Genomic DNA, 15,065 nt, shown 5'->3' with positions numbered 1-15,065 from the left:
TCCTGTTACTATATCATACAAAGGAGAACAAATAGTATGTCACACCAGGCATGTCTACACTAGGAACGTAAGTCGACATACGTTAGGTCAACTTACGATCACCACAGTGGTTCATGTCCATGCTACCCTCTTGTCTGTGGCGCATGTCCTCACCAGGAGCACTACCACTGACTTAAAAGGGACAATGTGTGGGGCTGAGAGCTTGGTAGGTGAGAACAAGGAGATGCATAAGGAAAGGGAAAATTGGAACAGAAAGCAGGGCAGAATGCTCATTTCCCAAGGACTAATAATCTTCCCTGCTGGATAGTGCATGTCTGACATCAGCGATCAACATGATAGCATGTGTCAGGCCCATGTTACATAAACTGGAGAGTGTGATACCTAAGGCACCTTTGCTGTAGTCAAGTCACAGAAGACAGAGCCTGACTGATTGGAAAGAAGCAATCCAGAATGCCAGCTTGAGTTCAGGAAACATTAATTATCCCCAGCAGAAGCTGCTGAAGCTCTTGGACAGAATAGATCACTTTCAGAAAAGAGGGGTGGAGGCTCGTGTTGGTTAACGCTGCAGTGGGAGAACTGTTAAAAGATTGATCTCATTATACATTACTTGATTTGGTCTCCTTCCAAGACTAGATACAGCTTTGGGGTCATAAAAGTGGTGGAAAAATGTAACATGTTAAATGAGGAGTTTGAAATAATGGTGTAAAGCTGCTGCCTGGGAGAGTTTGGTCACTCTTTATAAAACAGTGTGTAGGTACCCATACTGGAGAAATTCATACATTCAAGCTGTAAGTCACTACTGTAGCGTTCCTTGTGTTTCTTCCTCTTGTGGGAAACTCAGACATAATATATTTAGCAAGAGAAGTAGCTGAGAGTTACGCAGAGGGAACCTCCTAATTTTTTTCTGGCTAGGGCATTTCCACTTCACCCTCAGCCAATGCCGAGCAGCTGAATGAACACTACACCCAGAACACGAGTATGTAGCACTAAGGACTACAAATGAAAGCAAACATGCATGTTTTTAGTTTCCCCTTGATCAAGAGAGTGAAGCCCTCTGCTGGGCAAACCAGTTGGAACGGGGAGAAGCATCAACGTAAAGCTACGGAGTAGAATGCCAACTGGGCTAGGAGAAAAGCAATTGATAGCCAAAATGTCAGCCTGTCAGGACTTTGAAGTGGGAAATGAGGATATACACATAAAGCAGTGTATGGGCATCAGCCTGAGGAAGCAAAACAAACATGACCTAAGCAGCAAATATTTACAGCCTTTATTCCTCTAGCAATTAACCTTATTAGCACATAGGTAGTAGAGAGAAACATCCTGATAGAACCATTAGCAACATCTTTTTGCATTGCTGAAAATGGAAGGGATGGGAGAGACTTAAGGTGAAAAGCAGTTTTTGATCATGGAAAAGTGAAACTTGAGATATGCAGCTTGTTGCATTATGCACAGCTGGTGAAAACCTTTTTTGATACATTTCTGCTACTTATTTTAATATATGGATTTTTCCCCAGTGGAAGATGCAGAAGCTTAGTGGGGTTTTAGACCTGTTTATTGACTTTTGGCATTAAAATTATAAAATCACATTTACACATGACAGCTGTTGGACAGAAACAATGTAGAAAGTAACACAATCTAACCCGTAACAGCTGCAACCTAAGAGGATAGCTGAAACAGCCGAAGATAGTGACGTCACATATATTAGTGGGGAACACAAGTGTGCATTCCAGTACTTTGTCAAGAGCGATTAAGACAAATACATCTACTTCTCCCATTTCATCTCATGTACAATCTTTGCACTCTTTTTAACACCACTCCATGTATTACTTCACTTTGCTCACTTTTCTATGGGCTGGAAACTGATTCTTGAACACAACTCATTTATTTAGATCAACAATGTCACCAAGAGCAAACAAAATTGCTGCTAAGACTGTCTAAAAACAAATTAATTTTGTTTTACTAGTCAAGTCACAGCTAGAAATAATCCGTTCTCATTGAAAATACAAGAACTGTTGATGAAACTTAGTGCTGTGTTTTTATTAAACAAAAATTGCTACATTTGGCATGTAAGGTGAAGATACTTTTGACCACTCTATAAGAAACTCTACCTTTATTAGGCAACTCTGATTATAGGCTTCCTAGTGAATCAAAGCAAGCTTTTGTGTACTTGGCTGCTTAAGTACTGTATCAATTTCTCATATTGCAGACTCAATTCTTTTGACTGCTTAAGGGAAAAGTTCTGCTCCTATGTAAATCCAGGGCAATGCTACTGGCTTCAAAAGCCACTGGCATTACTCTGGATTTACAGTGGTGTAGACAAGAGTAGAATTGGACCCTGCGCATGCCACTTATATTACACTGATTGCTCTTTTAGGCTCTCACTTCTAAATTGATTTTTCCTTCTGCATCATATTTCTCTTGACATTGTTCCAGTGCTTTATCAGAAGCCTGTCACTCCAAGCCTTTTACTTTGTGAACCAAAAATAATTATGCCTGCATTCAAAAACATTGCCCAAATACTCATCATCAGGACTGGGTTTACGCTTAGGAGACTATTTTGAAGATAACTATAGAAAATTCTGTCATGCTGAATTCATGATGTAGATTCAGGGTTTTAGCTTTCCTATCCAGCGATAAATCCTGCTTCCACTTCTAGCTTGGGCCTTAGTTCTGTGGGATTATTTAAACCAACGTTTAGAGTATGGAAGAATAGGGAAGAGATTTGTAATTTACAATGTACTTAAATTTATCTACACATTTACTCAAAAGAATCTTTGTTTCTCGTAAGTGACCCCCAGCCTGCATTTGTGTGCTCTCATTGACGAATGTCCCTCCTCCTCTTTACATCCAATGAAAGATTTTCAAAACACATTGTTCCATTTCCTGCTTTTGTTTGGTCTCAACTGGTAGCTTCTTTTTTCAGTTTCTCTAAAACCTCATCTGGAGTCATCGACACCAAAATCTTCACCACTTTTTCACGAGATTTACCACCCTGTTTCAACACAAAAAAGAATTCAGAGAATTATTTCTTTACTTCTAAGTACACATTTTAAAAACTAATCATGGTGCCAATAGAGTGGGTACTTTGTAAATAGTACTAAGGTTACATACAACCAACAGTAGTGAAAAAACGGTTAGTCACCAGTAACTCTAACCAGAGTTATTTCCTCTGCATAGTCAAATTTGGGAGAAAACATCCTCTAGTGCCACGGTGCTTCAGAGACCGCATGGAAAGTACTGTGCATAGGGATTCTGTGAGCACCCTCGTGTAAACTGGACAGTCTCTACGCAAAAGAATTAATGGACACAAATCTGACATCATAATACTCAAAAACCAGTGGGAGAACACTTTAACCTGTCTGGCCATTCAATGACAAACCTGCGGGTGGCTATCTTACAACAGAAAAACTTCAAAAACAGACTCCAAGGAGAGACTGCTGAGCTGGAATTGATATGCAAACTAGATACGATCAGCTCAGGATTGAATAAGGACTGGGAATGGCTGAGCCATTACAAACATTGAATCTATCTCCCCTTGTAAGTATTCTCACACTTCTTATAAAACTGTCTGTACTGGGCTATCTTGATTATCACTTCCAAAGTTTTTTTCTCTTACTTAATTGGCCTCTCAGAGTTGGTAAGACAACTCCCACCTGTTCGTGCTCTCTGTATGTGTGTATATATATATCTCCTCAATATATGTTCCACTCTATATGCATCCGAAGAAGTGGGCTGTAGCCCACGAAAGCTTATGCTCTAATAAATTTGTTAGTCTCTAAGGTGCCACAAGTACCCCTGTTCTTTTTACACATTCTAAGTTGAGGTTATAAGACAGCCATGGAGCAGAAGCAGTCACAATTGCTTCCACCATACCACAGAGGACGATGGGCAGCTAGTATAAAAACAGACACCACCCTCAAAGTTCTAGGTTTACTGCTAAGTAACATTTTTCTTCTTCGAGATGCTTTTGTCTGACTTGTGCAAGTCTAACAAGAGGTAGAGCTCCTGCGAAGGCAGACTGGGGTGTGCAATTAAGCAAGAATTGCAGAATTACTCTTCTCTTCTGAAACAAACATTGAATCTAGATGAGAAGAGGACTGAGTAAACGTGTGAATGAGCTGCAGATAGCAGCCCTGCAATGTCTAAGATTTCTCTAATGTTCCAGAAGTAGGCCATGGATGCCAGCTTGGCCATAGCAGAGTGAGCCTTAAGACAGGCCTTAAAAACCCACTTACCCAGGAAGAAAATAATCTCTCCCTGGATAAGTGGGCTGAGTGGGGCCAGGGACCCAATATCATCACTAGTTATTCCTGGGGTGGGAGGGAGCAGAGTCACTGGATCTGCTACATATTTCAAAGTAGGCAGGCAGGTTTTAGAGCATGCCCTGAGCTGCTGCTCTTTCCATCAGCTGGGAGGGGGGAGTGAGCAGCAGGATGCTCTCCAAGCTCAGCAATGGGACTATGCAGATGTCACGTACAGATGTTACTATCTATACTTTATTGAAATCAAGGCATTCTTTAAACAATAGTTTGGCCAACTGGTGTTTACTTCTTATAAGGATGAGCTAACAAAATGTTTCCTCTCATGTAAGAGTCCAGTAGCTACATTTCTAGATTGAATTAAGATCCCAAATCTAGAATTACATTTACAGTACATATATAAAAGTTCCATTGAAAGCACAAATTAGCAGCTTTCCATCTTAAGAGGCTGCCCCACAGTATCCCAAAATCTACTGAGTACAATTTCTCCACCTTTATTAGAAGATAATCACGGTTAAGAAACTGCTTTCGGTTTCTCAAGTTGTGGCTTAGTCACGTTGCACTGTATTACAGGATTAAAATTCTGTAAGGCAAGATAAATAAGACCAACAAATGTAGTTCTGCATTTTCAATTTTAGCTTGGATCTCCTTTCCCAGCTGAGAATTGATTATATAGCAGCTGGGAGGCAAGGGAGAATGCTAGGAGCAGTTATCATATGGTATTAGCCTTGTACACCTAGGTTGAAAATCTGGCTGGAGTCACAAAACAGACCCACTTCACAATTGAGGCACAGTTCAGAATGATTGAAGGTCTGTGGTTGACAAGTCCTAATATAAAATAGCCTGGGTGCTGCAAGTCAGACTAGAATTACCAGAGCTGACTAGAAAAGGTTGAACAGTGCAGCTCCTCATTATGCCTGACGCTGCTTAGCAGTAACATAGTGCTTTTCAAGAGCAATCTAATTAATTCTCAACATGACTCTGAGGTAAGTAAGCAAGTGTTACCCTTGTTTTATAGATGGGATAAACTGAAATAAAGGTTAAGTACATTGTTCAGTCTGCAGCAAAGCCAAGATATGAATCTTTGAGTTCCTGTCTACCAGCCAAGTAGTGCTCAGTCCATTAGACAATGTAGCCTCTAACAGCTGTTTTTTAAAATGTATGTATTTAGATTTATGTACAACATAAAAAAGCATCCATCCCAGGCACTCTTCTTATCTTCCTGGCCCTATAAACGAATGCATTTAGTAGATGGCTCAGACTTCATCCACTTTTCATATATGTCATACAAACATGATAGTAACATAAGCCAAAGACTAACTGGTAGCCTTCCCAAAACAGGACACAGCCTGTTCTATTTCCTCTCAATGTCCCTTCTGCTGTTGCTGCCACCCTAAATGAACAGTTCACTGTTGGGTAGTAGAATGCTGACTTCCCAGTGTGACTGTGACAGAAGTTAACCCCACTTCTGCTACTTGCTGTTCTCTTAATTTGTTTGTATACTGAAGTTCTATTGGCTTCAATGGGTTAAGATTTAATACTTGTTTTTTAAAAGGATAATGAATTTAATCTTTTCAATCACAAACATCTACATAAACATGTAATTCATAGAAGTTGTCATTGTCCAAATCTGATCTTAACTGTAAAAGAGAAATTGATGAAAACTGCCTTTAAACAAAAACGACACTAGAAGAAGAAATAAATGCAATTTCCACCTGTTTAATCATGCAGAGTAGTCATTGTAGGAGTTCTGATGTTACTACTGTTTTCGCAACAGAAGCAAAGCTATCTAGGAATTGATATGCTCATCACTGTGTATTCGAGTGACCCAACAGAGATCTTTTAGTCAAATATAAAAATTTCTAAAGAAAGTCACTTGCAAGGTGTTTTGTGCAAGATATTCTAACTTCTTAGAAAATGAGACTCAGTATGAAGAATACTTTAAAGGTCACAGAGGACATGAACCAAACACTGACTTAGAAAATATCAAGAAAAAGTAGCAGCACATTTGGGCCATTAAGAAACAGATTATTTTGAGTTAGTAATTCAAAGACTAAAATACGTTATTTTTCTATAAACTGAGGTTACACAACTTAATATATCTCCATACTAGTATTTTGAAAAATAGAAACTTGGTCTGCTGTATGTGGAAAGTGGTCTCTATTACAATATAAGTTTCAGAAATCTAACTGTAGCAGAGCAGAAAATGAAAAAGTATTGTACCTTATCTAAAACAACTTCGCTCTTCTTCACTTCTAGAACCTTAGAAAGGTAACGACACAGCTCTGCATTTGCCTCCCCTTCTGATGGAGGTGCAGCAATAGCTACACCTACTGCCTCAGTTGTCACATCTATAACAAATATTTTAGGATTTTTATTTTCAAAGCATTAACGGTGTCTAGTTTTTTACTTTCATATTTTTAAAGAATGGTTTATTTGAAACCAAGTAGACAACTCCTGAAACAGTCCAGTTGATGAGAGATCTTATGACTTTTACTGCATCAAGAACATCCACTTAATTCTACCACTTGTTTTTTCCACTTTACAACAAGGCTAGTCAATTCCTCAGATGTACGCATTAATAGACAGTCCTTATAAATAGGGAAGAGTGGGCCTTAGATTCTAGAATGTGATGCTTTTAAGAATTAACAAGTTTCATTCTGTAGTTATCTGGATCCTGTTCCATGAGTTTGGTGGATACAGTGAGGCTTTGTCAGGCTGCAGACTCTGCATAATTTTCTCCCAAGTGTCAATGTGAGGTACTGGGCCCTTCACATCCACGTCTACTACCGTCTCTGCTTCCAGACATGAGGTCAATCTACAATTCGATTTTGAAATTGTGGTTAATGTCCCAGTAGTTCTTATGTAGTTTTGATTATCATCTCTTTTGTAACAATGCCCACTAATGTCCCTTTAAGATGAAATATGTGCTGAACTATCCTACAGATAACAGACCCATCTAATTAGTGTAGTGCGCATACCTACATAATGAATGCTTCTTGTTTGCATATAAACATGAAGATGATGGCACCATCCAGACTTGTATTAGTTGCTTCTTGGTTTAAAGCATTTGAAGATTTTAAAAACATACTGTCTATGAGCATTTAAATTGTGTTTATCACCATAATAATTAGCACAAACAAGGCATCAAAGGTGATCTGCAAAGGAAAAGTTTGTCTTTTGTTTATTTTAAAGAAAGCCTGAAGGATATTTTTGTTTGTTTGTAATTCCCTGCTTGTTTCACTATAGAAGTTCAAGTTTTGACTACCTTGGGGGAACTTCCAATTCAGAGTATCACAAGTCTCTCATGCTGAGTTTTACTACTTTATTTATATCTGATTCTTCCTGTATCTACAGTGGAAGGAAAGAGAACGTGTGTTTATACCATTCATAATAAAGATCACAAAGCTTGTAGTTTTATAACAAAGGATGGTTCACTACAAAGAGATCAGATTTGACTGAGCTTTCTATCATAAATGGTAAGTAGGCTCCCTCTGCTGAACAGAAAAGAAATTTTCCTTTGTCTTTACATAAATGCCTGTACTGTTCATAAGAGGATGGAACAAATTATATATACAGATGTGTAAAATAGATTATTTCTCGCTATTCAATCAACATACTTGCTACACAGGTCAGCTTTAAAAAAAAAAAAAAAAAACCAACAACACTGGATCCTATAACTGGTTTTTTGCTTTGCACTCATCTGAAGATAGACTGCAGCATTGGAATATTTCACATAAGCAGTTATATTGGAATATAGCTAAAATCAAGTGATTACCCAGGATTACTACCCCTGTTTGCAAAAAGATGGATTTACTCTAACACAGCTTTCCAGTTTTACTAGTGCAATCAACTACACCTTGTCAAATGGAGCACAAGGAACATCAGGTTATTTTGATAGAATGAAGTTTGTGAAGCCACATTTCACTATCACTTGGACCTCTGCAGGACCATAAACTTGTGCAAAGAAATGGGTGCAGGGAGAGGAGGAAAAAAAAACTTGCCTTCCCAAATAGTTTTGTTTGTTTAATTACATAAACTATCTCCCTCATACTTACACTTTTCATTGGGATATACCTGTTATAGCATTTTGTTTGGATCCGGGTTTGGCATGAACAGCAATAGTGACGGAACCACTTTTGTCAGTTACAACCGGACCTGACGGAAGAGGAGGTTTTACTGGGTCTTTACACTTTTCTTTTCCCTGAACAAAAAAACAAACAAAAAGCCCAGCAGCTGTTAAAGTGACATTGCAAATCTGAAATCTAGCCAACCAATGCAAAGATTAAAACTAGTTCCAGCCTCTACTCTTGCTTCTGAGTCGCCCCTCCGCTCCCAAGCAACGAGAATGGTTGTAGAATCGCTATTTCCCCCTCCTGGTGCTGTGTGACCGACCCGACCACCGGGTGTGTGTGTGTGTGTGGGGGGGGGGGCTCCCCACGGCGCCGGCGTCGCGGCACGAGCAGCACGAAGCCGCCCGGGGTAGCAGACGGGGCGAACAGGAAAGGCCATTTCTCTGCTGCCCCAGACCGCTGCGGTAGGTTAGTGGCGCCAGGCCAGGGCCCGCTGACCCGGCTTACAGGGGCTTCACCCCGGCGGAGGCGAGCCGCTCTCTTCCTTCCCCGCTACCGCCCAACGTGCTCCGCAGAGCGAGCGGCCCCGGCCCAAGTCACTGACCCTCCGGGGCATGGCCCCGCTCCAGCTCCGCACGCAGGCACTGACGGGACCCTGCCCCCAGCCGCCGCGCCGACGGAAGCCGGCCAGGGCCACCAGCATCACACAGACCGAACCGCGGGCGGCTCTGACCCGCACTTCCGGCAACACCAGAACACCGCGCTCCGCGGGGCCTGCAGGGAAACCGTCCGGCCTCCCAGTTCCGGGGCCGGGCAGAGTGCTGCGCACGCGCAGAGTGAACAGGCGCTAATTCATTCGATTCCATTCTAATCCAGGCGGCGAGCGAGGGGCAGAGCCGCCAGCCAGGCGTCCTCGTGCTTGGTCTGGTCTCGACCTTACCGTGGGCTGCCACCCCCGTCCCCACTGTCCTTGCCGGCACCGAGGGCACGTGTGTGCTCAGCCCCGTCCCTGCTACGGCACCCGCCCGCCCCTGGCTTTTGCGCGCTCCCGTCCTGCAGCGAGGGGGCCAGCTCCGCGGCACAGCGGGGTACCCGGGCCAGCATCAGCTGTACGGCCCGGCCCAGACCAGCACGCCGCGTCTGAAGGGCCGGTGGCTACACCGGTCCTGCCTCGTGCAGAGCATAGCTGAGGCCTTCCCATGAGTTACATTAGGGCGGGGTTTATGCAGTTTGTAGCAGGAATAAAATGTGGAGCGCTTTTTTGGACTGGATGGAAAGGGTAAATACGCCTCCCACCCTCCCCGAAATTGATGCGAGGGAGTCAGCGTTGATCCGTAGTGTTGAACTGTTTAGTCTAAAAAACGTGCACGCAGGCTTGTGACCCTGAACAGCAATAGGAATAAACAAGCAGAGAGCTCTGGCAGGAGCCCCCCAGTGAACCATTCCAGGTCTTTGCCCAAAAAGCAACCGTGCATGGGGCTGTGCTGCTTTTCAGTATCACAGTACAACTGATTGCCCACTCCTACAGCATGGAGCTAGGGCCTGGGCCCTGCATTCACAATCTCCCATAAATTGGGTAGCTATACCACTGCATGCTCTGTTAGAGCTGGTTAGATAAACCACTCCATTAGCCTTATACTTCCCCTTTAACCAATGCTGGTTACCTTCTTGTAACCACTCTTTATACAGAATTTTCCCTCGCTTAACACACCTTACTGACAGACAGTTACAACAACATAGGGGCTGCCCCTAAAATTAGTTTTATCCCCTGATTTTAGCAATAATTAGATGAAGCAGCTAATACACAGGGGCACTTGCAAACCCTAAGTAAAATACCCTGGGCAGCTGCTGCTGGAACAAAGCTTTGTCCTTTTAAAAAAAATTATGTGTTTACTATAGCCCTGAGACTCCCCAGTCCAGTGTTTTTTATATCCTTGCAGGACTGGTAGCTAGTGGAGTGGCCTGCTCTTTTTTAGTCATACCTAGAGTCCCCATGATCAGGTCCCCATTCTGCTAAGCATGATACAGACATAAAGTAAGTCCCTATTGCAAGAAGTTCTCACTCAAATTGGCATGAGAGAAAATGGGGGAGAATACATGCAAATTTTGCATAGAAAACAAAAGTCACACTTTGAAACCTAAGTAATCTGAGAAAGGATGGAGTAGTGGGAAAAGGTGTGCAAAATGCACGGTTGGTCTGTGGTAATTTTTTATGACTATATGACCAAACTATTAAGATAGTTAATACACAGCTATGTGGAGTTATTGGACTGTGTTACTGTATTGGTGCAGTTTAATGGGAAGGCAAAACAATAACCTAGATAAAGGAACAGCAAAACAAACACTCAGCTCAGTTATTTTATCAGCTATGAAAAGGCAACAGCCAGGTTCCAGAACCCAAAGAAGAAAAGGACTTAATATAGTTAAAAGGACATATGAAGAACAAGGTCAGATAATTTTTGTTCAAGTTTTAGTAAATTGTATGTTTACTTAAAATCAGATGGACTTTAGACTTAAGTTTCTGCTTGCTGTGTACCTTTGGTTGAATAAACAATACATTTGATTTAAAGAAACGAATTGGTTTTGAGTCACTTTATTCAGCCACTGGTGAAGGGTCGCATAGGGAAAGTTTCTTGTAGGTGCTAAATACAGTCAGGCCTGTCAACTTATCAGTGGTGGAAGATGGTCTATAACTCAGGGAATCCAGTCAACAAGTGGCTAAATCAGGGACCAGGGGAAGGGAATGAAACTTATCATTAAAAGGTGCATTTGAAAAAGATTGCCCAGGGAAAAAGTGTAAACATTTTTCAGAGAAGCTGATTAATAGGTGGTAAGAAACTGTGAATGATAGTTGAGCACAGGTAGGAGTCACAATAAGTTAACAGAGGAAGGAGGTGAAGCACAGCCAACTCATGAAGGAACTCAAATGTAGACAAGGTGTTGGACAAAAAGAAGACAGTGGAATGGGCGGAAGGTGACAGAGTAACAGACAGAAAGGCAGTAGAAGCATTCTAAATAGACCTGAGGGGGGCAAGATTACAGTAGCAAGGATAGAAAGGAAGAGGTGGCTACAGAAGTGAAGACATGAGATGAGTTATGGTGTGCAGCATAATAAATACAAAGCTGGCAGGAGTTTGCTATACCAAGTGGTTGTGCACCAGTCTACCCATTTGTAAAACTGGCATATAGCATCTGTGACAAAAGCAGAAAGAGGCTGAATTAATTAACATTTCTAAAGCACTTTATCAGATGAAAGACACTTTGGTAGTGCACTAAAGCCTGGTGCCCACCCCAAGGATTACCTCATACCAAATGAGCACAAGTGGAAAACAGATTTTAATTACCAGGTAGCAGTAATCATAGGCTTAAACATGTTTTAATTTTCTACTGTAATGCCTATATGATGCAGGCATGAAGCTATATTAGTCACAGAAGAACCACTGCAAAACTTACTAACAACCCTCAACAAATCATCCAGAAGATCACTAGCAATAGTCTTTATCCTACTCACCAGCTAAGCCTTGAAGATTTGGAAAGAATAAAAGGAAAGATGACTCCCTCTACACCAAAGGCTTCCTCTAGAATACGTAAGCACAACTTTGTTATTGCATTCTACATGCATGATCATTTAACTCACAAAATAGATGCAAGTGGATTTGTCAAAGTTGGCACAAAGATACTCAGGTGGGTAACTAAGAGGTATTTACTATTTCAGTAGCAGACCATGACAAGCATTAGAGTAAAGGTATGAGAAACAGTACTTGTGACTGGCATACATTGATTTATTTTTAATTCAATAGTTAACCCTCTATTTTGCATTAACTTTTAAGGGTTTTTTTTTTCCCTTTGTTTTTGCGATCTTCAGTTAGGAACCACAAGAAGATACATACACTTAAGAGTTGGGGCAATAGAACAAACAATACTGAAAACTTTAATAACCCACTTTACAAGATGTTTTGGTCAGGTTTTTTAAGCTAACTAATGACTTTCATAGGAGAAATGACACATTAGCTCTTATATTTAATTTCAGTGCCAAATAATGTACTTAAGTAATTTATCACTTGCCAGACAGGAAAATAGAAATAATTCAGCCAATAGATTATCAGTGAAATACGTATTGAAGAAAATACATTTTTAAGTAGTTACTGTCAGCATGATAGAACTAGATGAGATTTCTTAGCATTTCTCAGTGATTCATCTTTCAATAGCTTGTTACATTTCAAGGTAGGCTAATGCTGAATATTCAACATTATCCTATGGTTCTACTCTAGATGCATTTTCTCCAGTCCTGAACTGTACATATTAATGACTTATCTTTGTAAGTAATAAGAGTAACACTAAGGAGGAAGGGAAATTTCCAACCTGATAATTAGGCTTCTGTGAGTTCTTCTACATCAGCCTAACATTTTTTCATCCAGCAGCTAGAGAAGGAAACCCCACTTTTGTTAATGTCTTTGCCTCTACATAGCAGGCTGGCTGCTTGCATTTTACCAATTATATTCACCACTGCTAAAAATATTACGATTTAAAGGACAATTAAAAAGAGATCTAATAGACACACACAGTTTTCCATACCCTAACATAGGAAGTCTGAAAGAAAACTGATGTGGTCCATTCTTATTACTCACCACCAAACTAAAGACTACCAAGCCAATACCAGCTCCTTGGCTCAGCAGAGCTTTGTAGTAATGATCAAGAACTGAATATAGTAAGTCTCAGCTCAGGTGTACTTATCAGTACACCAATTATTTTTAAAAGACAGTATAATTTGAAAGCAACTGTAGAATGCTCTCCCCAGCTCTAGCTGTCAGGCCTGTAAATACAGGTTAGACCAAAAAAGGTGAAATTCAAGAGCACAAAGGTAACAGAAGTCATGGTTTACACAGTTACTGTTGCATTTCTCTTTTCGCCTAATATATATTGGCTAAGGCAGTGACAACTGTTTATTAGTATGTCACAGGACTTCAGTGACTTCAAATATCTATATCTAGACATATGGCACTAGGAACAGCAATCTAAAGGAAGTTTTTCTTTTAAGTTCAACTGACATGCATTTCACTTAATCACAAAAAAGCTTATTTAAACTAAAGAATTGCACGTTTTTTGAAGAACCTTTATTTACACTACATAGTTTAACTGAAGTCCTCTTACATTGCTATTAATGCCATTTCAACTTTAAAGCTGCTCTAATTCTACCTCAGTGGTTACTGTATGTATTTTTAAAAAATAACAAGACTTTTGTGCAAGCAAAAAATGATACGGGATTTCACTTATTTTAAGCTCACTTTAAAATAAACATACTATATGATCTAAATACTCCTTATTTATCTGCTCAGATAACATTAGTGGCATTATAAATAAAGTCAAAGTAAGTGTACACACTGTATCATACCTATGCTAGTAATGAGAACATTAGGGAAACAGTCATTGCTTTCAACTCCATACTAATTTCTTGTGGTATGGTTTGTAGGAGTGTACAGGATCCTGTGGAGTGAATGGGAATTGTCACACTTTGGCTGTTTAAACAACTGCAGAGAATGCTGCACAGTATACTGACTGATCATCTATGTACATTTATTGCACCTTTCAATTGGCTGCACTGCCTCATACCCATTTGTAGATATTCTCTGGAACTAAATGCACAAACAGATAACGTTAAATCAGATCAAGATTTTAGTGTTGGTTAATGCGTGAGCATCCAGGTCCTAGAATACTATTAATAGAAGTCTTGTATTTTCATATCTTCACATTATACATTTTTGCAGGCATATTTATATACAATAGTCATCACCATACCAACTTACACGCTCCAGTACATTACTATAAAATACACATTTCTGAATGAAACCAAGGCCATTGAAGTATTGTACATTGCAGATCTCAGCTATAAGTATGTGCTATATTTCTTTAATACAATTCCAGATACTGTTTACAGTGTTAACCCAGGTATTTCTTCATGGCTCATTTAATTAAAAAAGTATAAATCCAGTTTTGTTGCTGTAATTAAAAAAAAAAAAAAGTTGTCACTTGAGTCCATAATGGTCATTGCAAGAGTATTTTAGAGGGAAATGCAAGTCTGGGACAAAGTAATATAGCTATTGCATTTTTAAAGAAAAATAATATACCAAAATTCCATAACAAACAAGGAGATCAAAGGAGAATTTCACCAAATGCTGAAGGCAATGTAAGGAGTCAGGAAGTAAATAAACCAACAAAACACAAGATAATGTTTAAAATACCTTTACAATATAGAGTACTTCTTACTTTCAATGTTTTGTGAAGGTAAAAAGGAACTACATCTGTTAACTTATTGATATCCTGCCAATAATCATGGAGAGAAAAATAGATTTTTCTGGTACCTCCTATAAGAAATGTTCTAGTTTCATAGTACACATGGAGAGATTATATATTTATGTAATTTCATAGAATTTAATCATTCCCACCAATAGCAAGTACTTTATGCCAATGTCAGTCTATACATTGCTACTTGCATTATCTGAGATGAACTATTCTGTGCAATTATGTATAAAATATTATTTCTGGTATTTGTCCATCTTCTATCGATGTACCATTGTTGTTACCGGGTGAACTAGAGAAGGAAAAGCAGGTTTTGCTAGCAGTGGGAGATTCATGGATTACTTTCTTCAATCCTTTCGTACCATAATGGGAATCAGGACCCTAATATAAACAACAAAAGTAGTTAAGTGAATTGGAGAAAATGTAGCTATTTGAG

General features: G+C 39.9%; 2 protein-coding genes across 2 annotated transcripts in view; both read right to left on the bottom strand.

Annotated features, from left to right (window-relative positions):
* Window positions 1-1,534: 1,534 nt before the first annotated feature.
* On the bottom strand, window positions 1,535-9,090 carry C10H15orf40 (chromosome 10 C15orf40 homolog). The gene is made up of 4 exons (XM_054042324.1): window positions 8,937-9,090; window positions 8,337-8,463; window positions 6,483-6,610; window positions 1,535-2,992 (listed from the first exon to the last, which is right to left on the bottom strand). Exons 1-4 carry the CDS (start codon window positions 9,033-9,035, stop codon window positions 2,900-2,902), a joined length of 447 nt encoding a protein of 148 aa, XP_053898299.1. The 5' UTR covers window positions 9,036-9,090; the 3' UTR covers window positions 1,535-2,899.
* A 1,819-nt stretch (window positions 9,091-10,909) lies between these two features.
* The window catches only part of BTBD1 (BTB domain containing 1), a 28,411-nt gene continuing 24,255 nt past the window's right edge, over window positions 10,910-15,065 (bottom strand). The window contains exon 8 of the mRNA XM_054041639.1: window positions 10,910-15,010. Coding sequence (XP_053897614.1) covers window positions 14,852-15,010 — 159 coding nt within the window. The 3' untranslated portion in view covers window positions 10,910-14,851. The remainder of the gene's footprint in view (window positions 15,011-15,065) is intronic.

The sequence above is a fragment of the Malaclemys terrapin genome, chromosome 10 (genome assembly GCF_027887155.1).
Source record: "Malaclemys terrapin pileata isolate rMalTer1 chromosome 10, rMalTer1.hap1, whole genome shotgun sequence".
Lineage (NCBI taxonomy): Eukaryota > Metazoa > Chordata > Testudines > Emydidae > Malaclemys > Malaclemys terrapin.
Note: the sequence above shows the minus strand (reverse complement) of the source record. Positions and strands in the feature narration are given on the sequence as shown.

Coding starts and splice junctions, on each gene's coding strand:
- C10H15orf40 (XM_054042324.1), bottom strand. CDS start 9,035: ATGCTGGTGGCCCTGGCCGGCTTCCGTCGGCGCGGCGGCTGGGGGCAG. Junction 6,611..8,336: donor CAAACAAAATGCTATAACAG/GTATATCCCAAT, acceptor TATTTGTTATAG/ATGTGACAACTGAGGCAGTA. Junction 2,993..6,482: donor GCGAAGTTGTTTTAGATAAG/GTACAATACTTT, acceptor GTGTTGAAACAG/GGTGGTAAATCTCGTGAAAA.